Raw genomic sequence first — 27839 nt, 5'->3', positions numbered from 1 at the left:
GCTCCGGCTGCTCACACCCCGCCTTGGGCAGCGTCCGGGTGTCCCGGCTGCCCGCGGGCGCTGCCGGCGCTCACCGGGGCGTAGCCGCCCTCCCGGGGCAGGCACCAGCACCAGCCGGCGCCGCGCGGATCCTCCCGGAGCCGCCAGTCCACGCAGTCCAGCCCCGAGCGCATCCCGTCCAGCTGCTGCCAGTGCAGCCAGGCCATGGCCAGACCCAGCACCTGCGGGATGGAATTACGGGGATGTTCCGTCTGGAGCTGCCCGTGGAATCGTGGAATGGTTTGGGGTGGGAGGGGATCGAAGTTCATCCCGTGGATCCCGTGATTTTCAGAGATTGGGTGGATCCTACCTTGGACAGCTCCTCTGGGAATTCCATCCCTGCCCTCATTCCATCCCAAAATCCCACCAAAATCTCCCTTTTCCCATTCCCTACCTCCTGTCCCTCCATCCCTCGGACAGCTCCTCTGGGAATTCCATCCCCACCCTCATTCCATCCCCGCCCTCATTCCATCCCAAAATCTCACCAAAATCTCCATTTTCCCATTCCCTGCGTCCTGTCCCTCCATCATTTGGACAGCTCTTTTGGGAATTCCATCCCCACCCTCATTCCATCCCAAAATCTACATTTTTCCATTCCCTGCCTCCTGTCCCTCCATTTCTCGGAACAGCTCTTCTGGGAATTCCTTCCATTCCCGCTGTCATTCCATCCCAAAATCCCACCAAAATCTCCGTTTTCCCATTCCCTGCCTCCTGTTCCTCCATCCCTCGAACAGCTCTTTGGGAATTCCATCCTTGCCCTCATTCCCACCAAAATCTCCATTTTCCCATTCCTTGCCTCCTGTTCTCCATCCCTCAGACAGCTCCTCTGGGAATTCCATCCCCGCGCTCATTCCATCCCAAAATCCCACCAAAATCTCTGTTTTCCCATTCCCTGTGTCCTGTCCCTCCATCCCTCATCCCAAATCCCTCCCCAGCTCTCCTGGAGTCCCTTCAGGCCCTGGAACATGCTGGAAGGTCTCCCTGGAATTTCCCTTCTCTCCCATCCTAGCTCCAGAGCAAAGGGGCTCCAAAATTTTGGCTCAGTGTTGAATTTCCCTTCCCAAATCCAACTGGAAGTGGATCCCAAGGGGATTTTCTTAGATTGACAGCTCCCCAAACCCAGAAAAAACAGAAAATCCCATTCCTGGGAATGTTCTCCCTACACTGGGAGTGGCTGGGCCTTGCACAGAACTCACAAAATGGCTGAACATCGATTTTCTCTTCCCAAATCCCCCTGGAAGTGGATCCCAAGGGGACTTCCATGGATCAGCAGTTTCTCAAATGCAGAAAAAGTGGAAAATCCCATCCCTGGAATGCTCTCCCAGCACTGGGAGTGGCTGGGTCTCACCAAGAGACCTCTCTCAAAGCAACTCAGTGTTGATTTTTCCTTCCCAAATCCTCCTGGAAGTGGATCCCAGGGGAATTTCCATGGATCAACAGTTCTCCAGACTCAGAAAAAGCAGAAAATCTCATCCTTGGGAATGCTGTCCCAGCAGGGAGTAGCTGGGCCTTGCAGAGAATCAACCCCAAAGCAGCTCAGTGTCAATTGTCCCTTCCCAAATCCACCTGGAAGTGGATCCCAGGGGAATTTCCATGGATCAAAGTTTCTCAAATGCAGTAAAAGTGGAAAATCCCATCCCAGGAATGCTGTTCCAGCTTTGAGCCCATCCTGGATCCCTCAGCTGGCTCCTGCCCCATTCCCATTTCCCATGGATCCTCAGGGATTCCCAGCTGATCCAGGGAATGGGATCAATCCCAGCCCTGGGAAGGACAGCTGGTGGTTCCAGGGCTTTCCCAGCTCCTGGAATTCCAGGATTCCTGCCCTTGGGGGTGGATAAAGCACTGCAGGTGCTGAAGTGAAAAGTGTGGAATTCTCTGGGAATGAGGCTGCCACATCCTGTGTGGGATGTTTGGGAATGGCTCTGAATTCCAGGAGAGCTCAGAGACACCTCTGGGATAACGGGATTGTGCTGATCCCCATCCAACAGCAAATCCTTCACAATTTCAGTTTGCTAATCCCATTTCCATGGATGTCAAGCTGCAGCCTCATTCCCATTATTAAACTGTCATTGCTCCCAATTAAAATGCTGCTCAAATGGAGCCAGCGAAACCTTTGGAATGAGGGATTTTAGGGCAAATTTGTCATTTTTCCCTCCTGGAAAGATTTGTGTTTGCATTCCATGGAAACAGAGACAGGACTGGGGCAGTGATCCCTCCTGCTCCTCCTGCTGAGGGATCCCAGAGAAAATCAGGAATTCTGGGGGGGAATCAAACCATTCAAAGGCCTCAGTCAGGATACCAAATCCTAGAGAAAAACAGGAATTCTGGAAGGGAATCCAACCACCAAAGGCCTCAGTCAGCATCCTGAATCCCAGAGAAAATGGGGAATTCTGGAAGGGAATCAAACCATCCCAAGCCCTTGATCATGATCCCAAATTCCAGAGAAAATCAGAAATTCTGAGAGGGAAGGAATCAAACCATCTAAAGGCCTCAGTCAGGAGTCCAAATCCCAGAGAAAATCAGAAATTCTGGGAGGGAATTAAACCATCCCAAGCCCTTGATCAGGAAACCAAATCCCAGTGGAAATGGAGAATTCTGGGAGGGAATCAAACCATCCAAAGGCCTCAGTCAGGATCCCAAATCCCAGAGAAAATCAGAAATTCTGGAAGGGAATCAAACTATTCAAAGGCCTCAGTCAGGAGTCCAAATCCCAGAGAAATGCAAAAATTCTGGAAGGGAATCAAACCATCCCATGCTCTTGATCAGGATCCCAAATCCCAGAGAAAATCAGAAATTCTGGGAGGGAATCAAACCATTCCAAGCCCTTGATAAAGATCCCAAATCCCAGAGAAAATCAGAAATTCTGGGAGGGAACCAAACCATTCAAAGGCCTCAGTCAGGATCCCAAATCCCAGAGAAAATCGGAAATTCTGGGAGGGAATCAAACCATCCCAAGCCCTTGCTCAGGATCCCAAATCCCAGAGAAAATGGGGAATTCTGGGAGGGATTCAAACCATCCCAAGCCCTTGCTCAGGATCCCAAATCCCAGAGAAAATGGGGAATTCTGGGAGGGAATCAAACCATCCCAAGCCCTTGCTCAGGATCCCAAATCCCAGAGAAAATCAGAAATTCTGGGAGGGGAATTAATCCATCCAAAGGCCTCAGTCAGCATCCTGAATCCCAGAGAAAATGGGGAATTCTGGGAGGGAATCAAACCATCCCAAGCCCTTGATCAGGATCCCAAATCCCAATGGAAATGGAGAATTCTGGGAGGGATTCAAACCATCCCAAGCCCTTGCTCAGGATCCCAAATCCCAGAGCCGTCGCTGCTGCTGAGTTACGATCCCATTCCCGTCCCAGCCCGGCCCTAAATTCCCTCTCCTGCATAATGAGAATGGTGGAAGCTGTCAGGAATTATGGATGCATCCAATATCCGAGGGCGCCGCCTTCTCCCGGATCCGCCGATTTTACGGCACCGCCGGGGAAAAGGGGAACAAAACCGAGCAAAGCTGGGGCTGGAAAAATCTAAAAAGTGGAATTTTTGGAAATTGGATGAGGATCTGGGAGAACTGCTTGGGAATTGTTGCTACTGGAAGTTCCTGGCTGGAAGTGGATGTTTCCCATGGTTTTTGAGTGCCCAGGGGGTGCAAATCCATGGAAAAGCTGCTCCTCCAGGAGGTAAATAAATGCCAGGATCTTCACACGAGGGAATCCATAAAATTCCCAATGGGAATTCCATTCAATTTCCATGGAATGAGACACTCCCGGACCCAAAGCATTCCGTGATTCCTCTAAACCTGGTTCCTGTCTCCCACGTACAATTCCAAGGCTCAGCTCCATCCCAAAGCCCAGCTTTGCTTATGGGATCTCCATTGGTTCCTCTGGATAAGTTTTCCACTGGGAATTGGGGTTGGAATCACCCCAAATCCTCCCTGGAAGAGATGAACAGATCCTCTCTTCCTCCTCTGCAAAAAGGGCTCGGGAAGGTCAGGAAGCAACACAGGAAAAGGCTCAAAATTCCATTTTCACCTCATTTTCCAGTGGAAAAAGTGCCTGGAAGTCCATGGATATTTTCCCTTAGGGAAAATTCCCTGCAAAAAACCCTTTTCCATGGAAATGTGGGAAATGCTGAACCATTCCAGGCATTCCCAGAGTTAACAACACCCAAAGTTGGTGGTTTTTTCCCCTCCTTTTTGACTTGGGATTGGGATTTATGGAGAAGTCAGATGGAAAAATCCCGATTATTCCCTTTTCCCACTCCGTTAACGCTTGAGGAAACCCCGAGGCATTGGAGAGCAAACAAATCCCAAATTAATCTTCCAAAGAAATGTTCCCTCTGCACAGGGAAGGTTTTCCATCCCTGTCACTGGGAGATGAAGATGCAGGCCTGGCTGGAGGATAATTCTGGTTTTTTTCAGGGAATGGAGCCGTCGATCTCCGGGATTGACGCTCCGGGGAGGGAACGGCTGCAATGCAGAGTCTGGAGATGGATGGGACAGAGGGAAAAAAAATTCCTGGGGATGGATGGGAGCCCTTGGCAGGGACCTTCCAGGGATTGCTCTCCTTTAATTTGGGAGCAGCACCTTTGGCTTCTTCGGGATGGGAAAAATTCATGGTTTTTTAGGGAAGGAACAAGGATTGCAGAGGTTTTCCTGCTCCCATTTCTGTTTTATTGCAGTGGCTGAGAGGGGAAGGGAATGATCCTGGAGCCCCTCTGGAACCAAGCTGGGAAAACTGGGAATGTTCACTGGGAGAAGGAAAATTCCAGGGAGAGCTTCCAGCACATTCCAGGGCCTGAAAGGGCTCCAGGAGAGCTGGGGAGGAATTTGGGATAAAGGATGGAGAGACAGGACACAGGGAATGGTTTCCCATTGGGAATGGGTGTTGGGAAAAACAAAGACTTGACAGGAAGCTCTCACAGCTGTGTATGTGCAGCAGAAATATTTTTGAATGTAGAATCTGAAGAAGGAATAGAAATGAAAGCAAGTTTTGATACAGAAGGAAATAATTGCTGAGTCTGTCTTACTGGGTAACTAGAAGGCAAAAGGTGTGTGAGTTGTAGGGCAAAAGGTGTGTTAGTATGTGAGTTGGAGGGAGAAAAGGATAAACCCACCTCAAAGAGAAGATGTTTTTACCAAGCTACAAGATTTTCACAGGCAAACAAAAATACCATGTTGCAAGTAAAAAACCAGAATTTTCCACTGCAAGAAAACTGAAAAACAACTTCTAACTTAAACTGTAGCACACAAACTTTTGGTGATTGGAGAATAGAAACATGAATATGGTAATGTTAGTAATTAGGATAGGCTGTAGGTAATAGTCAAGGTATTGATTGATTGTCATGTATTAGGATGCTCAGCAAAGTAAATAATGCACTGAAACCAGAACCAGAGCAGCTCCAGACAAAGCCAGAGCTGCTGCTGAGCTGGGCTGGGCTCTGCCACCCACAGCCCTGAATTTCTGAATCCCCTGGATACAACAAACAGCATCCCAAGAGCCACCTGGAACCCTGCATCCCTCCTCTGGGCTCTCACAAATGGGGACACTTGGGTGGGATTTTGGGAATGAGGGTGTGAGGGGCTGGGATGGAATTCCCAGAGGAGCTGTGGCTGCTCCTGAATCCCTGGGAATTGTCCCAGGAATTGCCCCTGCCCATGGCAGGGGTGAGATCGGATCCTTCCCAACCCAAACCACTCCAGGATTCTCTGGAATAACATCAGGACAAAAAAAAAAAAAAAATCCCTGGAAAGTCGCGGGAAGGAACGAAACTCCAGGGCCGGAGTTTTTTCGCCTCATTTCCAGCCCGAGCACGTCCCCAGCCCCGCCGAGAATCCTGCGGGAGGCAGGGAAGGACGCGGAGGCGGCGGCAGGAAAAGGATGGATGAGCTCGGCTGCTCCCGCTGGAAAATCCGGGGCTGCTCCGTGATTAAACACAACCAGCCCGAGGCCACGGCGGGGGATTGGGGATGAAAAGGTCCTTGGGAGTGACGGGGAATGTGTGGGATGAAGGGCACGGAGTGGGGTTGAAAGACGGGAATTTGGGGTTGCTGGGGGATGGGAAAAAAGAGAATTCCAGGGATGGATCGAGGTGGAGTTTGTGCCTCGCTCCGAATGGAGGGGAAAATCAACACTGGAAAAAATGGGATTGCGGTTTTTTCTTATAAAAAATCCGGGATGTTCCTGGGTTTGGGGGAATCTCGGATTCCCTCGGGAGCGGCTCCCCCTCGGTGCTGGATCCAGGCGGGATTTTCCCGGTGTCAAGTCTCCAGTCACAGCCAATCCCACCAGGATCAGCTTTCACTGAGCCTGATTCTACCTCTCCTGCACCTCAGGATCCCACCTGAACATGGGAAAAGCAGAGAAAACCTGGAAAATCCAGCACTTCCTGCAGGATGGGAAGGTCAGGTGGGATCATTCCCAGGTGGGAAGAGAACACAAGAATTCCCACTGTGCAAGGGGGCTCCAAGCCAGCCAGAACTTTCCTTAGATCATTTTTCCAGCATCCAAGAGCCAGTGCTCCCACCAGATCCAAGGAAAAGCTGGGATGGGGTCCAGAAACCAAGCGCAGATCCTCAACCTCAGAGCCCTGGGGCCAAAGTTTGACCACAGGGAACAGGAATAATTAGGAAAAGTGGGGGAAACCTCAAAGCCGGGGTCAGGACATGGATGAGAATCCCAGGACATGGATCAGATTCCCAGGACATGGATGAGAATCCCAGGACATGAATTAGAACCCCAGGACGTGGATGAGAGTTCCAGGACATGGATGAGAGTTCCAGGACATGGATGAGAATCCCAGGACATGGATCAGAATCCCAGGACATGAATTAGAACCCCAGGACATGGATGAGAATCCCAGGACATGGATCAGATTCCCAGGACAGGGATCAGAATCCCAGGACATGGATCAGAATACCAGGACATGAATTAGAACCCCAGGACATGGATGAGAATCCCAGGACATAGATGAGAGTTCCAGGACATGGATGAGAGTTCCAGGACATGAATGAGAATCCCAGGACATGGATCAGAATCCCAGGACATGGATCAGAATCCCAGGACATGGATCAGAATCCCAGGACAGGGATCAGAATCCCAGGACATGGATGAGAGTTCCAGGATGTGGATCAGAATCCCAGGACAGGGATCAGAATCCCAGGACATGGATGAGAGTTCCAGGATGTGGATCAGAATCCCAGGACAGGGATCAGAATCTCAGGACATGGGTGAGAATCCCAGGACAGGAATCAGAATCCCAGGATGTGGATCAGAATCTCAGGACACAGATCAGAATTCCAGGACATGAATCAGAACATCAGGACATGGATCAGAATCCCAGCACAGGGATCAGATTCCCAGGACAGGGATCACAATTCCAGGACATGCAATCTTTTGGCATCCAGGAAGTTTCCCACCGAGAAGGTTGTGTCCCCACCGAGGGACATTTTCCATGTGGGACAAAGGGCAGGGCTGGCACAGCTCAGTCCCTGCACTCTTCCCAAAATTCCCAGCTCTGTCCCCTCCTCACACCCACCCCTTTCTGCCCAGATCCACAATTCCAGGCCAGTCAAATCCTCAGATTATGGATTTCTGGAATGGGAGCTGTCTGAGGGCTGGCAGCACCATTTCCCTCTGAATTCCCTCCAAATCCTGGCAGGATCCAACCCAACCCATCTTCCAAGTGCAGAAATTGGGGAGCAGATGGGGAGGAGCTCGTGCTGAGACCCATCAGCATTCCCGGGGATTTGTCCCCAGCATTCCCAATTAATGGCACCACTCCAGATCCATCAGGGCTCGGCATTCCCGCGGATTTCTCCCCAGCATTCCCAATTAGCAGCCGGCTGTTAATGGCTGAGGCTGCGGGGGGCGGCGCCGATGGATCGGGATGAGATAAAGCCCCATTCCAGCCCTTTTAACTCCCCATTCCTGCCTTTTGAAATGCTCATTTGGGAGGAAACACTCCCAAAAAATTCAGGAATGACAGCCAGGAGCAGCTCCCCTGCCTCGGGATCGTGTCTGAACCACCTGCAAGCCCCAAGTCCAGCTCTGACAAATTATCCCGAATTTCCCCTCAGCTGCCACTTTGTCCAAGCTCTTCCTGCCTTTTGGTATGAGCAGAAAACCAGGAAGAATTTTACCAATAAAACCAGGAATCATTTCATTCCCTTTGGGATCAAACCCCACCCTTGGGAAGTGCCACCCTCAGCAATCCCAACACAACCACAGAAGGGAAGGGTTTTGTGGGCCTTGAAATAAATCCAAAAAATGGTCAAATCCACAGCAAATCCTCACAGTTTGGTCTGGAATAATTCAGAGGAGATCCAAGGCTTGGCAAACCCTGCTGAATTTGGGATTAGGATTTATCCAAGTGGAGTCTGGGATTGGGATTTATCCAAGTGGAATTTGGGATTGGGATTTATCCAGAGTGGAATTTGAGACTGGGATTTATCCAAGTGGGATTAGGGATCGGGATTTATCCAAGTGGAATTTGGGATTGGGATTTATCCAAGTGGAATTTGGGATCGGGATTTATCCAAGTGGAATTTGGGATTAGGATTTATCCAGAGTGGAATTTGGGATTGGGATTTATCCAATTGGGATTTGGGATTGGGATTTATCCAATTGGGATTTGGGATTGGGATTTATCCAATTGGGATTTGGGATTGGGATTTACCTGGAGTCCCATTCCTGCTCTGTTTGCCAGGGGCTGGGAGGACAAACAGGACAGGATTTGCTGGATTTGCTTCCAGGGGCTGTTCTTGGATCCCAAATTTTGGATTCCAGGAGGGATCCAAGCCCACTCTGCCAGGGGTGACTTTTCCTGCCCCAGCCACAAATCCCATTTGGAACTGGGATTCCAAATGATTTCTCCTCCACCCTCCAGCACAGCAAAAGGAGCTGAGACCTCAGACCAGCTCTGCTGGTCGGGGCTGGAGCTGAAAACCCCAAAACTGGGAGTTCATCCCTTGTGGGTCTTTCCAGCTCAGAGTTCCAGGAATCCAGGAGAGGATTCCCAAGGGGTTCCCCACATACCTGAGGCAGCAGCAGGGAGCAGACAATGGCCAGGGTGGCCTGGAAGTTGTCCTTGAGCCAGAGCCCCACGGCGTGGATGCAGCCCCGGACGTGGATGGTGCCGAGCAGCTCCAGGCGCTGGGGGAGCAGAGACAGGATCCCAAATTCCTGCTGCATTCCCAGGAACTGCAGCTTTCCCAGGAACAACCTCAGGCTGGGGATTTTGGCCCAAATCACCACTCCAAGGGGAGAAGTTTTCATTCTCTTGTAAAGGAAGTTTTGGAGCTGAGGTCCAAACGTTGTAAGGATTAAATCCCGAATTTTGGGGCCATGAGTGTGACCTGGGAGAGATCCTGGATCATTGGATTCCCTCAGCTGGGACCTCTCCAAGCTGGGAATTCCCATATTTCTGCACTGGGGAGTTTCCTGAGGCTGATCCCCCCACCCTCAAACTCTGCCCTTTCCCCCCACTGGGAATGTTTAGGGAATTCCAAGGTGAGAATCCCTGTGCTGAGGAAGGGCTGGGATCCCTGGGCACCAAAAGTGCCCCAAAATTCCAGGGAAATGCCCCAAAACTCAGTTTGGAGCAGCTGCATCCCAGCCTTGCTTAGGAATTGGGAATTCCTGCAGGGAGAATTGGATTTTTGGGATTTGGGGAGGAAGGAGCAGCGAATTCCCAAAAATTCCAAGGTCACCTGCTTGTCCAGGGCACGGTACCCACACAGGGTGTTCACCACTCCTCCAGGAGCCTGCAGAGAACAGGAAAGGATTTATCCCAGGAAAGGCAACAGGAAAACACCAGAAATCCAAATGAAATCAGGAATTCCAAAGGTGCCCAGCACGGGACAATGGGGTCTGTTCCCTCAGAGTTTGGGGTGTTCTGAGTGGACTGAGGGGTCTTGAGGGCAAATCCCAACCCAAACCATTCCAGGATTCTGGAGCCAGGTTGGGAGAGCTGGGAATGTTCACCAGGAGAAGGGAAATTCCACTGAGAGCTTCCAGCACATTCCAGAGCCTGAAGGGGCTCCAGGAGAGCTGGGGAGGGATTTGGGATAAGGGATGGAGGGACAGGACACAGGGAATGGCTTCTCACTGGGAAAAGGGGAAATTTAAATGGGATTTTGGGAAGGAATGAGGGGAGGAGGGGCTGGGATGGAATTCCCAGAGCTGCTGGGATCCCTGGGAATGTCCAAGACCAGGCTGGAGCCACCTGGAACAGTGGGAATTGTCCCTGTGGGTGGCCCTGGATGGGATCTAAGGTCAGGAAATTCCCAAGGAATTTGGCTCTCCTGGTTCTTTTCCCAGAATTCTGGGACTAATTCCTTAATGAACGAGGCCAAATCCCTCCCAAGGTTTTGGTGCTTCCCAGGTTCTGCTTCTCCTGGAGATTCCAGAGCCTTTGGTGAGGTCTCACTTCCCAAAAAACCTGTCCAGGTGTCAGAGCCACAGCCAGGGTCTTTCTCTCTTGGAAATTCCATGGATATTTCATGGATTCAATGGACTTGGCTCCCAGAGCATCCTCTGGACCCAGCTCAGGGAATTCTGGAATGGTTTGGGTGGAAAGGGGCCTTGAATCCCATCCCACATCAGGCAACTTCTCAAAATCCCAGGCTGCTCCAACCTGACCCTGAACATTCCCAAAAACTTGCCCAAATTCTCCCCCTCCGGATTAATGGAATTTTTCCCTCTCCCTGCTCCTTGCTGAGTTGTTTTTAGGTTTTTTTTACCAAATTGTCCCCCCAGAAAAACCACAGGAGTGTAAAAATACCCAAAAAAGCTCCCTGCAGCCCATCCTCACGGCAGGAATTCCTCATTCCATCTCCAGGAGCCTCGGGAGTCCTTAATCAAGGCCCTGATTAGAGAGGATCTCAAATCTGCATCTCATTTGCATATCAGGCCTGCACAGCTAATTAAACCCCTTCACATCTCCCTCTTTTTCCATTAAAAACCCCTGGAACAAGGAGGGATTGATGAGGAATTTTCCTGGTGCCAGGGCGCTGATATTCCCGGAGATCCGGAGCTTGGCAGAGCCTTTTTTGGAGTTCTGGATCATATTTGGAATTTTTCCTGGATCCTGAGGTTTTATCCTTGCATGGGTTGGATTAAACAATCCAGGCTCAGAGTGCTTTGCGGAAAATCCCACCTTGGTTCTGATTCCCAGGAGAAATTCCTGGCTCTGGAATTCCACTCTCTCTGCAGCCTGGCTCCATCTGGGGAGTTGGAATTCCAACTTTTCCCAATCCCAAGAATCCAGAGGGATCCTTCGGCAAAGCCCTCCCAGCCCTGCTGGCAGCAAATTCCTCAAAAATCCCTCAGTTCCCCAAAAAATCCCTTAGTTCCCCAAAAATCCTTTCATTCCCCAAAAATCCCAGAAAGTTCCAAGCCCCACAGCATCCAGATGGGAATGGGACTGGGGGAGGATCCAGGCTGGGATGGAGCTGACTCAGATCCCAAAATCCTGGAATTCTTTGGGTTAGGAGGGACCTTAAATCCCATCCAGGGCCACCCTGGGACAATTCCTGCAATCCCAGGGAACTCCAGCCTGGCCTTGGACATTCCCAAATATCCAGAGCAGCAACAACTTGTCTGGGAATTCCATCCCAAAATCCCATTTCAATCTCCATTTTCCCATTCCCTGTGTCCTATCCCTCCATCCCTTATCCCAGTCCCTCTCCTGGAGCCCCTTCAGGCTCTGGAAGTGGCTCCAAAATTTTCCTGGAATTTCCCTTCTCCAGGCAAACATTCCCAAGTCTTTCCAAGCTGCTGTTGGTTTTCTTCCCAAATAATTCATTTCCAAACCTTTTATAATCCACAGTTGGAAACCTCAGAATTCCCAACAACTCCTCCATTATCCCAGGAATTGGCCTCCACAATCCCAGAAAATGCCAGACCAATCCATAAAGAAAACATTCCTATTCCATCTCCTTCCCCCTCTTCCAAAAAAATTCCCTCAAACCCTTTTCCAGGCAGGAATGCCATGAAGCAGAATCTCCTTGGAGCAGAAAAAACATCAGGAAAAGGGAATTTCTCTGAAATTCTGATGTTTTTCATAAATAAATATTCGTATTTCAACTCCTTTTCTCTCTCCTGATGAAATTCCCTCTAATCTTTTTCCGAGTGGGAATGACAAAGCAGAAACCCCTTGGAGCAGAAAAGCCATTGGGAAAAGGGAATTTCCATGAATGAATATTATTATTATTATTCCATCTCCTTCCCCCTCTCCTGATGAAATTCCCTCTGATCTTTTTCCAGGTGGGAATGCCATGAAGCAGAAATCCCTTGGAGAAGAAAAAACACCAGGAAAAGGGAATTTCTCTGGAATTCTGGTGTTCCTACATAACTAAATATTATTATTCCATCTTCTTCCCCCTCTTCCAAAAAATTTCCCTCAAACCTTTTTCCAGGTGGGAATGACAAAGCAGAAACCCTTTGCAGCAGAAAAACTGGCGGGAAGAGGGAAATTCCATGAATAAATATTATTATTATTCCATCTCCTTCCCCCTCTCCTGATGAAATTCCCTCTGATCTTTTTCCAGGTGGGAATGCCATGAAGCAGAAATCCCTTGGAGAAGAAAAAACACCAGGAAAAGGGAATTTCTCTGAAATTCTGGTGTTCTACATAATTTATATTATTATTCCATCTCCTTCCCCCTCTTCCAAAAAATTTCCCTCAAACCCTTTTCCAGGCAGGAATGCCATGAAGCAGAATCTCCTTGGAGCAGAAAAAACATCAGGAAAAGGGAATTTCTCTGAAATTCTGGTGTTTTCGATAAATAAATATTCGTATTTCAACTCCTTTTCTCTCTCCTGATGAAATTCCCTCAAACCTTTTTCCAGGTGGGAATGACAAAGCAGAAACCCTTTGCAGCAGAAAAACTGGCGGGAAGAGGGAAATTCCATGAATAAATATTATTATTATTCCATCTCCTTCCCCCTCTCCTGATGAAATTCCCTCTGATCTTTTTCCAGGTGGGAATGCCATGAAGCAGAAACCCCTTGGAGCAGAAGAGGCATTAGAAGAGGGAATTTCCAGGGAATTTTGGGGCTCCCTGTGGCGCTCACCCCGCGGACGCAGCAGGAATGGGGCACCCCACAGGCCAGGGCCCCGCTGCCATTGCAGGCATGGTACTGGTTCACTTCCCAATCCCGGAATTCATCCCCTCCACAGCAGGAAAACTGCAGGAAAAACACAGGGAGAGGGTGAGGGGGGAGCTGGGAAACTCTGGAATTCCAGGAGAAACCAGGGAAGGGATTCCTGCTCCACAGGGATTTGGGGTGGGGTTGGGAAATTCCTCCCTGGGGAAGGGCAGGGATGGAATTCCCAGGGAATTCCCCTGGAAAAATCCTGGAAAAGGGGTTTGGAATCAGCCTGGTGGCCCTGGGATAGCAGGGAATGGATTCTCATGGACACAGGGATAATTAATTGGGATAATGGGAAGGAATTCCTCCCTGGGGAAGGGCAGGGATGGAATTCCCAGGGAATTCACCAGCCCTGGAAACTCTGGAAAAATCCTGGAAAAGGGGTTTGGAATCAGCCTGGTGGCCCTGGGATAACAGGGAATGGATTCCCATGGACACTGGAATAACAGGAGATAATTAATTGGGATAATGGGAAGGAATTCCTCCCTGGGATGGAATTCCCAGAGAAGCTGGATCCTTTGGAAGTGTCCAAGGCCAGGCTGGAACAACCTGGGATAGGGGAAGGGATCCCTGCCCATGGAAAAAGAGGAATTTTATGATCCCATCCAACCCAAACCATTCCATCATTCCAATCCAATTCCCTGCATCTCCACTTTCCAATTTTTCCCTGCTCCCAGGGAAGTTGAAGAGTAAAAAAAATGGGATTTTTTTCCCATTTATCCCCATTTTAGTGGGATTTGTGGCTTTCCCAGGGCCTTGGATGTATCTGTGGGATCAGCCTCATCCACACTTCCATGGTTTAATTCCCAGTGACAAATCCAGCTTTTCCTGAGGCAGGGATGGCTCCAGCAGAGCCCTCAGGGATGGATTTGGTGGCTCTGAGCCATCCCACAAAACCCCATCAGCCCACAGGGATTTCTCTTCCCATCAGGATAAATCGAGATCAAATCCTGCAGCTACAAAGGGGAAAAAAATAAAAGAACAACAAAGAAAAATTCTCCATTTTTTTTCTCTTTTCCTGCAGCGAAGATGAAAAAAATTCCAATCAAAGTCACTCCGTGTCCTCCATGGAATAAAGATGAGCCTGTTCCCAACCAGCTCATGGAAAACAATCTGAATGTGAGATTTTCCCCCAAAAGGAAAAGCCTGGAATGTCCAGGAAAGGTTGGAATGCTTGGAAAAGTAGGGAAAAAAGAATTTTTTCCATTTTTTTAAGCACTAAACTCATCCAGGAGCAGATTTTGGGAGAGGTTTTTCCCTCTGCTCCCCTTTTCCAAGGGAAAGAAGGAAAAATTTCAGGGATCTTCCTGCCCTGGATTTCTTTTGGTCCCACCTGTGCTGGAAAGGGTGACCAGCTCCAAAAAAACTGCTGGAAAGGGAAAAAGGGGAGGAAAATCCCAAAGGGAAAAAGCAGGTGGGAAAAATGCTGGAAAAATACCATGGAATGGTGGAAAAATCCATGGAATGGTGGAAAAATGCCACAAAATCATCTAGAAGGAGCTTGATCTGATAATTGTTTGCAGGTGCAGGAATTCCCAGAAATAAATCCACTTTTCCTGGAGATTCATGGATTCCCAGAGCTCTGGGAAAGGCCAGGAATTCCCAGCTCCATTTCTCACCCATGCAGAATTCCAGCCTTGTCCTGGAGAGGTTGGAGCAAAATTTGGGAGAAATTCCAATCTTTCCCCAAATCCAAGGATTCCAGAGAGTTCCCAGTCTGGTTTTGAGCTCAGCTCAGCAAGGCCAGACCCAAAGTCCAAAAGCTAAGGAGGAGCCCTGGAATTAAAGTTTTAAATCCCAAAGGGAAGGAGATTCCCAGGTTCCTCCACTCCAAATCCAGGGATAAAATTTATGGATTTGGGATTATTCCAGAAAAATAGAGGGAATTTGGGCTAGGGTAGGAGCATCCCACATTCCTGGGAGCAGCTGGGCCTCAAAGCCAGGATCTGCTCCCCAATCCCACTTGGGACATTCCCAAAATTCCTTCCTCAAATTTTGGGATTTTTTTGTGGATTTTCCCATTTAAGAATGCTCAAAGCTGGGCCCTGCTCCCCTAATCCCACCTGGGACATTCCCAGAATTCCTTCCTCAAGTTTTGGGATTTTATAGGGTTTTTTTCCACTTAGGAATGCTCAGAGCCAAGAAATTTCCACCAGAAAAATCCACACAGAGCATGTGAGTGATCCCAGAATCCCCAATCCTGTGGGATGTGGGGGAATAGTTGGGTTTGACCTTGGAGGGCTCTTCCAACCTCAGCAATTCCATGGAAAGATTGGAATTCTCTCTTCTCCCAGCTCCCACAAATCTGGGATTTTCCCTGTCCTGCTGCTGGGGACTCCAGGGAAAAGAGATTTTCCTAAGGGTTTTTGTGTTCCTGGAGAAGATTTTAAATTGATTTCTTTCCCTTCTCCAGGTAGGTTGGGAAGAGACTAAAAAATTCCAAGCAGAGATTTCCCACCAAAACACAGGAATGGAAATATCCTGACAAAATCCAGGAGCAGCCAAGGCTCCTCCCAGGGCACACAAATCCCAGGACAATTCCCAAAAAATCCTCCTGGGCTGAGCCTGGGGAGGAAAAATCAGGCAAGAAATCCCACAGAAAACCCAACCAGGTGAAGATACCCAGGGATGGCAATAACTGCAAATCCAGGGAAAACAGGGCATGGGATTCACCTTTCCTTGGAAAACTTCCCCCTTTTCCCATCCAAACCTTTTCCTGCACAAAATCCAGGATATTTTTGAAGTCCAGGTCATCGTAGTAGTGTCGGATTCCCTCCTGGATGTTGGAGTGTAAAACCTCGTTCATCTGGGATGGAGAAACCCAAAAATGTGGGAAAACTCAGGGAAGACAGCACAACATTCCAGGTTTTTCATGGCTGCCACCAGAGGAGGAATTTTATCCCGTCCCAAGGTGATTTCCTGGGATCAAATCCATCATTTTGGAGCTGTCTGAATCCATTCCTGGCACATCCAGGCAGGCCAAGGAATTTTTATCCACCTGATTTTTCCTGTTCTGCTGGATTTTATTCCATTTTGATTCAATTTTTGGGAATAGCCATTCCATTTTTGGGAATAACCATTCAACTTCTGGGAATAGCCATTCAACTTTTGGGAATGACCATTCTGGTTTTGGGAATGACAATTTTTGGGAATGACAATTCAGACTCCTCCAAACACCTAATCCCATGTAAAATCAGGATTTTAGCTCCTGGCTGAGGGCTCTGAGAGGGAAATTATCCATGGAAAAATATTCCACAAGTGGGAATAGAGCCCTCATGGAGCCCTGGATCCTTCCTGATCCCAAGAAATCCCTCAGAATTCCACCCAGGAATGGTGTGGATGGGCTGGGGCTGGCACTTGAGGGAATTAATTAAGCACTAATTGGATGGAAAAGGCATTTTATGGATGCCTGGAAATGTTCCTGGGGAGGCTCTGAGTATCCAGGGCAGAGCCAGAGTGGATTCTCCACTCGATTCCCAAAAAACCACCAGGCAGGAATATTAAGGGAGGGAAGAAGGAAATTTTTCCCTGAGTTTGGAACAGGTGGAGAAAAGGGAGGGAAGAGAAAAATTCCATTTTCAATACACTGGAAAATTTAAGGTTGGGAAGAGAGGGAACAGGGACAGAACTCAGGAACAGGGAAATCGTGCTGGGGATGATTCCTGGGAATCTCAAAGAGCTCAGGGAGCCTTGGGAATATTTTCATTCCTGGTTTTTACCAAACCAACACATTCCTGGCTTTTCCCATTTCCTGCTGCTTTGTCCTCAGAAAGGCTGATCCCAGTTCCCTTTCTGGGAATGACAATGCTGTTTTAGGGAATGACAATTCCATTTTGGGAATGACAATTCCATTTTGGGAATGACAATTCCATTTTGGGAAATGGCAATTCGATTTTGGGGAATGACAATTCGATTTTTGGGAATGGCAATTCCATTTTTGGGAATGGCAATTCCATTTTTGGGAATACTGATTTTCCAGGTGGGACTTGAAGCTCCCTGGGTTCTGCTCCCTTTCCACCCCTCCCTCCCTGCCCAGGATCCAAACCCCATTAATCCCCCCGGTCTCATTTGCATATCAACGGAGCTGATTTGCATAATGAGCACTTGGAGGCCGTGGAATTAATTCCTGATTTCATCTGAAATCCAATTAATTCCGGGATTTGGGAGTTTGATGAACATCCATTGTTCCAGAGGCGGATTTGTGCTTCCCACAATTCCAGGTCAGGTTTGTCACTCCCCCCTCCCTCCCCCTCTCATTGTTTGGGGTTTAATTAACTTTTGATATCATCCTATTAAATTCAAATTAATTTTAAATCAATTGAACTTTAAAACTCCAGCTGCATCCCAAAGTTACTGCTGAGGAATGACCATTCCAATTTTGGGAATAACAACAATTCCATGGTCAGGAGTTGCAATTCCATTTTCAGGAACAGCAATTCAATTTTTGGGAATAACCATTCAATTTTTGGGAATAATCATTCAGTTTTTGGGAATAAAAAATCAATTTTTGGGAATAACCACTGCATTTTTGGGAATAGCCATTCTGGTTTTGGGAAAGGCAATTCAATTTTTGGGAATAGCTGTTCAACTTTTGGGAAAAACCACTCCATTTTTGGGAATGGCAATTCCATTTTTGGGAATTTTTGGGAATAACCACTGCATTTTTGGGAATAGCCATTCAATTTTTGGGAATGGTCACTCCATTTTTGGGAATAACCATTCAACTTTTAGGAATTGCCATTCAATTTTTAGGAATAGCAATTCCATTTTGGGGAACTTTTGGGAATAACCACTGCTTTTTTGGGAATAGCTGTTTAATTTTTGGGAATGACTAAAGAATTTTCAGGAATTCCAGGCTCTGGAGGTGACCCTGGGGCTGTCCCCATTCCCACCTTGCTCTCGAAGATGATCTCCATGAGGATCAGCAGCAGCTCTGTCAGGAAGATCAGCAGGAGCACCCAGAAGAACTGGAATGAGGAAAGGATGGATTATCCCAGATCTGAATCCTATTCCAACACCCAGACACCAGGGAACAAGGAATTCCTCATCAGAATTCTGCTTTTCCCTGGAATTTTGACCAAAATTCTGCCTGGGTGGACGTGTCCCCATGTGCCACTGTCCATTGTGGAGAGGGAGGCTGGGAAAGAATCAGGAAGGGATTGGGAAGGGATTGGGAAAGGATGAGGAAGGGATTGGGAAGGGATTGGGAAGGGATTGGGAAAGGATGAGGAAGGGATTGGGAAAGGATGAGGAAGGGATTGGGAAAGGATGAGGAAGGGATTGGGAAAGGATGAGGAAGGGATTGGGAAAGGATGAGGAAGGGATTGGGAAGGGATTGGGAAGGGATTGGGAAGGGATTGGGAAGGGATTGGGAAGGGATTGGGAAGGGATGAGGAAGGGATTGGGAAGGGATTGGGAAGGGATTGGGAAGGGATTGGGAAAGGATGAGGAAGGGATTGGGAAGGGATTGGGAAGGGATTGGGAAGGGATTGGGAAGGGATTGGGAAGGGATTGGGAAAGGATGAGGAAGGGATTGGGAAGGGATTGGGAAGGGATTGGGAAGGGACTGAGAAAGACCAGAAAGGGATTGGGAAGGGATTGGGAAGGATGGGGAAGGGATTGGGAAGGGATTGGGAAGGGATTGGGAAGGGATTGGGAAGGGATTGGGAAGGGACTGAGAAAGACCAGAAAGGGATTGGGAAAGGATCAGGAAGGGATTGGGAAGGGATTGGGAAGGGATCAAAGAGAATCAGGAAGGGACTGGAAAGGGATCACAAAATGATCAGGAGGATTGAGAAGGATGGGGGAGGATCAGGAAAGGATTGGCAAGGGATTGAGTAAGACCAGGAAGGGAGCAGGAAGGGACCAGGAAGGGAGGAGGAAGGAACTGGGAAGAGAGTGGGAAGGGAGCGGGAAGGATCAGGAAGGAATTGGGAAAGGATTGAGAAAGGATTGGGAAGGGATCAGGAAGGGAGCAGGAAGGAACTGGGAAGGGACTGGGAAGGGATTGAGGAGGGATTGGAAAGGATTGGGAAGGGATTGGAAAGGACCAGGAAGGGATCAGGAAGGGAGGAGGAAGGAACTGGGAAGGGATTGGGAAGGAGCCTGAGGGTCTCTCCCGGCACAAAGCTCCAAGCAAACTCCGGATTTCATGGAGAAACTTGCCGAGGAAATCTTTCTCCGGCTCTGGATGCTGAGTCAGGAAGAGCTGCTCAATTCTGATTCAATTAACGCGGCCGTTAACGAGCTCATCAATCCAAATTCCCAAGAAACGACACTAATTCCCACAGAAACCTTAAGAATCGATAAATCCCTCCCTTAACGATCTCCAAAGTTTTGTTCCTCATTAATTATCCCCAAATCTGGTTATTCCAACCCAAAATTTGTGCCACTCCTGCCCCTCCGGAGCACAAATCCCACGGGGTTGGAGTTTCCAGAACATCAATCCCGAGGATTTGGGATGTCGGGAACAGCCTGTTCCCTGTGGAAAAATGGGAACGGAGCCGCCGCGGGGGCGGGAGATGGATGGAGCTTCCAGCAGCCACAAATCATCTGGGAACAAGAATTCCAGAGGGAATCCCACGGCTCCGGGGAAAAACGAGCCTGGATCCTTCAGAACACGAATCCCAGAGCATTATAAATATAAATCCAGGTTTAAACACGAATCCCAGAGCCTTTGGAACATGAATCCCAGAGCCTTATAAATACAAATCCAGGTTAAACACGAATCCTAGATCCTTCAAACACAAACCTGGGTTTAAACATGAATCTCAGATCCTTTAAAAAACATAAATCCAGGCTTAAACACGAATCCTAGATCGTTATAAACACAAACCTGGGTTTAAACATGAATCTCAGATCCCTTAAAAAAACATAAATCCAGGTTAAACACGAATCCTAGATCGTTATAAACACAAACCTGGGTTTAAACATGAATCTCAGATCCTTTAAAAAACATAAATCCAGGCTTAAACACAACCCTGGATCCTTTAAAAAACACAAATCCAGGTTGAAACACAAATCCCAGAGCCTTATAAACAAAATTCCTAATCCTTTAAAACAGAAATGCAGGTTTAATCACGAATCACAAATCCTTAAAAACACAAGTCAGGGTTGAAACATGAAACCCAGATCCTTATAAACAAGATTACCAATCCTTTTAAACACAAATCCAGGTTTAAACACAATCCCAGGTCCATCTGGACACAAATAAACATGCTTTTAAACATCCAAATTCAGATCCTTTAAAACACAAATCCTGAATCCTTTTAAACAAGATCTCAGATCCTTTTAAATCCAAATCTGGATCCTTTTAAGTACAGTCCCAGATCCTTAAAAACACAATCCCAAATCCTTTTAAAGGCAAACCCAGATCCTTTAAAACACAAATCTGGATCCTTTTAGACACAGTCCCAGATCCTTTAAAATACAAATCCTAGGTCCTTTAAAATACAAATCCAGATCCTTTTAAAGACAATCCCAGATAATTTAAAACACAAATCTGATCCTTTTAAACACAATTTCCGAGTTTTTTTTTCCATAAAAGCCCCAAAAGCTGCAGCTGCCAGGCCCAGCTCAGCTCCAAGAGCTCCTCCAGCGCCTCTTTCCCTGATTGCTTTTGTTCCCAGGATTAATCCTGGAAAGGACAATTCCTGATCCACACAAAGCTCTGATTGCTGTGTTCCTTTCCCTGCTCCTTCCTGTGCTCAGCAATTCCCAGCTTTTCACCTCCTGACTCCCAAAAAACCGGGCTGGGCAGGCAGGGGGGACACTTTTCCTCGGGAATTCGCTTTTCCTTGGGAATTGGCTTTTCATTGGGATCCCCTAAACCATGGAGGTGACCCTGAACCTGTGCAATTCCTTCCCTGGGATCCCCTAAACCATTGAAGTTACTCTGAATTCATGGAATTCCCTCCTTGAGACCTCCCAGATGTGGTTTTGACTCTGAATCCATGGAATTCCCTCCCTGGGATCCCCAAACCATAGAGGTGACTCTGAATCCATGGAATTCCCTCCTGGAGATCCCCCAGATGTAATTTTGACTCCAGATCCACGGAATTCCCTCCCTGGAATCCCCAAACCATGGAGGTGATGTCACATCCATGGAATTCCATCCTTGAGACCTCCCAGACTCGAGATCCATGGAATTTCCTCCCTGTGATCCATAAACCAAGGAGGTGACTCCATATCCATGGAATTCTCCCCTTGAGACCTCCCAGACCCCGGAATTCCCTCCTGGAATCCCCAAATCACAGAGGTGACTCCGGATCCTTGGAATTCCTTCCCTGTCATTTCCAAATCATGGAAGTGACTCTGAATCCATGGAATTCCCTCCTGGAGATCACCCAGATTCTGGATCTATGAAATTACCTCCCTGGGATCCATCAAACCATGGAGGTGACTCCAGATCCTTGGAATTCCCTACCAAAGATCCCCAAACCTTGGTGGAGACTCTGAACCCATGGAATTCTCCCCTGGAGATCCCCCAGATGTAATTTTGACTCCAGATCCACAGAATTCGCTCCTGGAATCCCCAAATCACAGAGTTGACTCCAGATCCATGGAATTCCCTCCTTGAGACCTCCCAGACCCCGGATCCATGGAATTTCCCCATTGGGATCCCCAAATCACAGAGTTGACCCTGGATCCATGGAATTCCCTCCTTGAGACCTCCCAGATTCTGGATCCATGGAATTTCCCCATTGGGATCCCCAAATCACAGAGTTGACCCCGGATCCATGAAACTCCCTCCTTGAGACCTCCCAGACCCCGGATCCATGGAATTCCCTCCTTGAGACCTCCCAGATTCTGGATCCATGGAATTTCCCCATTGGGATCCCCAAATCACAGAGTTGACCCCGGATCCATGGAACTCCCTCCTTGAGACCTCCCAGACCCTGGATCCATGGAATTCCCTCCTTGAGACCTCCCAGATTCTGGATCCATGGAATTTCCCCATTGGGATCCCCAAATCACAGAGTTGACCCCGGATCCATGGAACTCCCTCCTTGAGACCTCCCAGACCCTGGATCCATGGAATTCCCTCCTTGAGACCTCCCAGACTGAAGTTCCATGGAATTTCCCCATTGGGATCCTCAAATCACAGAGTTGACCCCGGATCCACGGAATTCCCTCCTTGAGGCCTCCCAGACCCCAGATCCATGGAATTTCCCCATTGGAATCCCCAAATCTCAGAGGCAACACTGGATCCATGGAATTCCCTCCTTGAGGCCTCCCAGACCCCGGATCCATGGAACTCCCTCCTTGAGACCTCCCAGACCCCGAATCCATGGAATTCCCTCCTTGAGACCTCCCAGACCCCGGATCCATGGAATTCCCTCCTTGAGACCTCCCAGACCCCGGATCCATGGAATTCCCTCCTTGAGACCTCCCAGATTCTGGATCCATGGAATTTCCCCATTGGGATCCCCAAATCACAGAGTTGACCCCGGATCCACGGAATTCCCTCCTTGAGGCCTCCCAGACCCCAGATCCATGGAATTTCTCCATTGGAATCCCCAAATCACAGAGTTGACCCCGAATCCATGGAATTCCCTCCTTGAGACCTCCCAGACTCAAGTTCCATGGAATTTCCCCATTGGAATCCCCAAATCTCAGAGGCAACACCAGATCCATGGAACTCCCTCCTTGAGACCTCCCAGACCCCGGATCCATGGAATTCCCTCCTTGAGACCTCCCAGACCCCGGATCCATGGAACTCCCTCCTTGAGACCTCCCAGAGCCCGGATCCATGGAATTCCCTCCTTGAGACCTCCCAGAGCCCGGATCCATGGAATTCCCTCCTTGAGACCTCCCAGATTCTGGATCCATGGAACTCCCTCCTTGAGACCTCCCAGAGCCCAGATCCATGGAATTCCCTCCTTGAGACCTCCCAGACCCCGAATCCATGGAATTCCCTCCTTGAGACCTCCCAGACCCCGAATCCATGGAATTCCCTCCTTGAGACCTCCCAGATTCTGGATCCATGGAACTCCCTCCTTGAGACCTCCCAGACCCCAGATCCATGGAATTCCCCCCTTGAGGCCTCCCAGACCCCGGATCCATGGAATTCCCTCCTTGAGACCTCCCAGACCCCAGATCCATGGAATTCTCCCCAGGGTCCCAGCCGGTGCTCACCGTGCGGAGCAGGGTGCGGTTGTCGCGGAGGCTGCCCAGCATTCCCACGAAGGACACGAGGAACACGGTGATTCCCAGCAGGAGCAGCAGCACGGCTGGAGCCAGGAAAATCCCTTCCAGGGTCCTGTGTCGCTGCCGCTCCGCCTCGGCGTAGATCCCCACGCCCAGGATCAGCAGCCCCAGCATCTGCAGATGGATTTGGAGGATTTTTAGGATTTTGGGGATTTTTAGGGGTTTTGGGATTTTTCAGGGTTTTGGCAGTTTTCAGGATTTGGTGTAGGGAAAAAGTCTGAGGGAGAAGGGAAAGTGAGAGATGTCCAAGGATCCTCACACCCAGGATCTGCAGCCCCAGGATCTGCAGTGGGATTTTTAGGGTTTTCGCGATTTTTAGGGTTTTTGCAATTTTTAGGGGGTTTGGGATTTTTTGGGGTTTTGGCGGTTTTCAGGATTTGGGGTGGGAAAAAAGTCTTTGAGGGAGAAGGGAAAGTGAGAGATGTCCAAGGATCCTCACACCCCGGATCTGCAGCCCCAGGATCTGCAGTGGGATTTTTAGGAGTTTTGGGGTTTTTAGGGTTTTCGCGATTTTTTAGGGTTTTTGCAATTTTTAGGGGGTTTGGGATTTTTCGGAGTTTTGGCGGTTTTCAGGATTTGGGGTGGGAAAAAAGTCTTTGAGGGAGAGGGGAAAGTGAGAGATGTCCAAGGATCCTCATAACCAGGATCAGCTGTCCCAGGATCTGCAGAGGGATTTTTGGGATTTTCAGGGGTTTTGGGATTTTCTGGGGTTTGGGGATTTTCTGGGGTTTTGGCGGTTTTCAGGATTTGGGGTGGGAAAAAAGTCTTTGAGGGAGAGGGGAAAGTGAGAGATGTCCAAGGATCCTCACAGCAGCCCCAGGGTCTGCAGTGGGATTGGTGGGATTTGAAGGATTTTGGGGGTTTTCAGGATTTTTGGGATTTGAAGGATTTTTTTTTGAGTTTTCAGGGTACTCAGGATTTTCAGGGTTTTCAGGATTTTGGGGATTTTCAGGGTTTTCAGAATTTTGGGGGGTTTCGGGAATTTTTTTGGGAGGTTTTCAGGGTATTCAGGATTTTGGGGGTTTTCCAGATTTTAAGGTGTTTGGGGGATTTTTTTTTGTTTGTTTTCGGGGTACTCAGGATTTTAGGAGTTTTCAGGGTTTTCAGGGGTTTGGAGTTTTCAGGGTTTCCAGGGCTTTTGGGATTTTCAGGTTTTTTTGGAGTTTTCAGGATTTTCAGCGTTTGGGGGATTTTGGGTGGTTTTCAGGATTCTCAGGGTTTTCAGGATTCTCAGTTTTTCAGGATTCGGGCTGGGAAAAAATTCTCCAAGGGAGAGGGAGAGGTGGGAGATGTCCAAGGAAAACCCCCTGAAACCTTTGGAATGTTCCACAGCCCAGGAGTGTTATCCCTGCTCTGCCTGGGATAACAGGAAATTTGGAATACTTCCCACACCTGCAGTGATGGATCCATCCTGGATTCCAGACAGGATTTTTTCTGGATCCTCCCAGATTCTCTGCTTGGCTTTGATGGACCCTGAGCCCCAAAATTCCCCAATTTCTGCCCATTTTGAAGCTCCTGGAGCACTCAGAGCCTCCTCTCTCTCTCCACACCCAGCTCCAGTCAATCCCAGCATTCCCAACACATTCCTGAGGGATTTTGATTCTGGGATGGAAACTCTTCAAATCTTCTCCTCCCAGAGGGAAAAACTCAGGAAAGTTTTGGGATGGGCACAGGGAGTCCCTAAAAACGACTTTTCCAGGGATGAGAAGCATCCTTGGAGAATGGAAAGGGCTTGGAATTCCCAAGGCTGCCCCAGGGCACCACAGCTCCTTCATCCTGGGATTTTCCTGGTTTCCATGGGATGGGCTCACTCCTTTCATTTCCCATGGAAATATTGAGCTGATCCCGCTGAATTCCTGAACTTCTGGAGAATCCTGGAATGAGTTGGGATGGAAAAGACCTCAAAGCTCCTCCCACTATCCCGGGGTGCTCCAGCCTGGCCTTGGACAATTCCAGAGTTCCAGAATATTCCTGGTTTAATATAAACTCAGGTTGAGCCCCATCCTTGTGGAATTTCCTGTCCTGGAGTCGTGGGATTGGGATAGGAGCAATTAAGGAATAGGGAATAATTAACACCCAGCTCTGGGGTGGGAGGAGCTCCCAGCTCATCCCAAGGTCAAGTGGGAATTGGGAATTAGGAATTGGGAATTGGGAATTGGGAAAAACTCTCCTGGAGCTGTGAGCTCCTCCAGTGGGAATGTTGGGAATGGCCTTTTGTTTTTCCAGAGGAAAAAGCAGGAATGGGGTTTTTGCCCAGAGGGAATATCAAAATCCTGATTTTTAGCTGGGTCGGTTGAAACATCCACTCTCCATTTTGTTGGAAAAGAAATTTCTGTATTTTTTATATTTTTGGATTTTCCAAGGAAAGGGAAGGAGAATTTTTTGGGAAAAGAAAATCCCAAAATCCCAAATCTCCACTCTTCCCTGATTTAAAGCCACTTTCCAGCCCATCCCAGGCTCCTTCCCAGATTTTTCCAGATGTAACAAAATCCCTGGAAAGGATCCACAGGCTCAAAATCCGATTTTTCACAGGCTGGGAAACTGGGAATAGCCAACCCTGTGCTCATCCCTCGAGATTTTATCCCAAGGAGTCCAATTTCCAAAGGGAATTCCTACAAAAAAAAATCTGTTTTTATTGGGAAAAACATCCCAGCCCCATCCACAGGGTTAACGAGGCTCGGAGGGTTCCTGGAATTAATTGGGTTGCGATTATGTAAATGAGGCTGGAATTAGGTCAGGCTGAAAGGCTCCCAGGAGCTGCAGAATTCCAATGGAGCAGAATTCCCAGCTGGGAACATCCCAGGGATGGAGGCTGGAGGGTTTGGAGCCCCAAAAAATGGGGATTTTTTGGGTTGTTTTCCTGGTTTTTGGACCAATCCGAGCCTCTCGCTGGTGGATTCCCCACAGAGCTCTCCCAGAATTCCCCCAAAATCTGGGAATTGTCCCAGGGTTCATCCACAATTCCCAAAGTGGAACTGGGGGAAAAATCCTGCCGTTCCTTCAACACCCCAAAAACCTCTGGGAATCCCCAAATTGAGTGGGGTCAACTCCTTGGGAACCCAAATCTTGGGATTTCCCCATTTTTTTTTGGAATATGGAACAAATCGCACCCCAGACTCCAACCTGAGCCAGAAATGCGGGAGAAATCTGGAATTTTAGGGTTTTTTTTCTGGGAATGTTCCTGAGGTCTGGCCCCTCAGAGCTTTCCCACCTCACAGAAATCCGGGAGATATTCCCCAAAAAAATTGATTTTTGGTGATTTTTGGTGATTTTTTGGTGATTTTTGGCGTTGGCCCAAGCCCCCGGGCACACGGGCTGGGCCGAGCTCGTTCACGGCTCAAAAAGAAATTAAAACCGAAATTAAAATCATTTCCGGGCACCTGCGGAGGAATTTCTGTGCTCACACCTGGAAAATCAACCCCACCCCGGGGTTATTTAACCTTAGGGAGGAAATATTTGGAAATAAAGTCAGAATTCTGCAAAACCAACCCCAAAAAGAGACCCCAGAGTGGGCGGAATTCCTGGTTTTCCCCTCCCCTCTCCCGCAGGTGTTGGCACCTCCCAGAAATCCCGCCCCGAGCAGAGTTCAGGGGTTCAAAGCCGCCTGAAATTCACTTTATTTAGAATGTCACCTACAAAAACGTGGGTCACACCCCCTCGATGTGTGCTGGGGGTGAAATAAAAGTGGAATTTCCGCGGTTTTTTCCTGCTCCAAACAGAACTCGCTGCCATAAAGGAATCACAGAGAGGGGCGAGCTTGGAAAACAAAAAACAAAACCCGCGGGTTCGCCCCAAAATCGCCCAGTTTGGAGCCCAAAATGCCCCAAAAATTGCCCAGTTTGGTGCCAAACAGCCCCAAAAATTACCCAGTTTGGAGCCTAAAATGCCCCAAAATCGCCCAGTTTGGAGCCCAAAATTGCCCAGTTTGGAGCCAAACAGCCCCAAAATTGCCCAGTTTGGAGCCCAAAATTGCCCAGTTTGGAGCCAAACAACCCCAAAATTGCCCAGTCTGGAGGCGGACCCGGGGCTTGGAGGCTCCGCGGTTTTTTCTCAAGGATTTGGGGCTTTGGGAAGGGAAAATCTGGACACGAAAAGAGCTGGAAAATCCAAATCCGCCGCGCGGGGGTGGGGAAACACCGGGAAAAGGTGGGAAAACACGGGAAAGGCAGGAAAACACAGGGGAGGAAACGGGGAAAAACGGGGAAAAAACGGGAAAAGAACGTACCGAGAAGAGCGTGGCGTAGGCGGAGAGCGCGAATTTGACGCCGTAATAATAAAAATGGGAATCGCGGCAGCTCCGCGCCATCCCCGCGGCGCGTCCCGGCTCATTCCCGGCTGGAATCGCTGCGGGAATTTGAACTTGGCCGATTTCCGCCCGGCAGGGGCAGAGCGAGGCCGCCTTAACCCTTGAGAGGCTGCGGGATCCGATTTTGCGCCCC

General features: G+C 48.8%; 2 protein-coding genes across 3 annotated transcripts in view; one reads left to right on the top strand and one right to left on the bottom strand.

Annotated features, from left to right (window-relative positions):
- Nucleotides 1-27839, top strand: part of TACR1 (tachykinin receptor 1) — a 124561-nt gene that overhangs the window by 69550 nt on the left and 27172 nt on the right. The gene's annotated exons all lie outside the window — the stretch shown is intronic.
- On the bottom strand, nt 12-27772 carry LOC306813492 (tetraspanin-15-like; the record flags this gene model as incomplete). Its single annotated transcript, XM_079328958.1, has 8 exons — nt 27626-27772; nt 23329-23514; nt 18084-18158; nt 15902-15997; nt 13114-13227; nt 9747-9800; nt 9073-9189; nt 12-221 (listed from the first exon to the last, which is right to left on the bottom strand). The coding sequence occupies exons 1-8, from the start codon at nt 27704-27706 to the stop codon at nt 12-14; spliced, it is 933 nt and encodes a 310-aa protein (XP_079185084.1). The 5' UTR covers nt 27707-27772.

This window comes from Erithacus rubecula (assembly GCF_903797595.1).
Source record: "Erithacus rubecula genome assembly, chromosome: 29".
Lineage (NCBI taxonomy): Eukaryota > Metazoa > Chordata > Aves > Passeriformes > Muscicapidae > Erithacus > Erithacus rubecula.
Note: the sequence above shows the minus strand (reverse complement) of the source record. Positions and strands in the feature narration are given on the sequence as shown.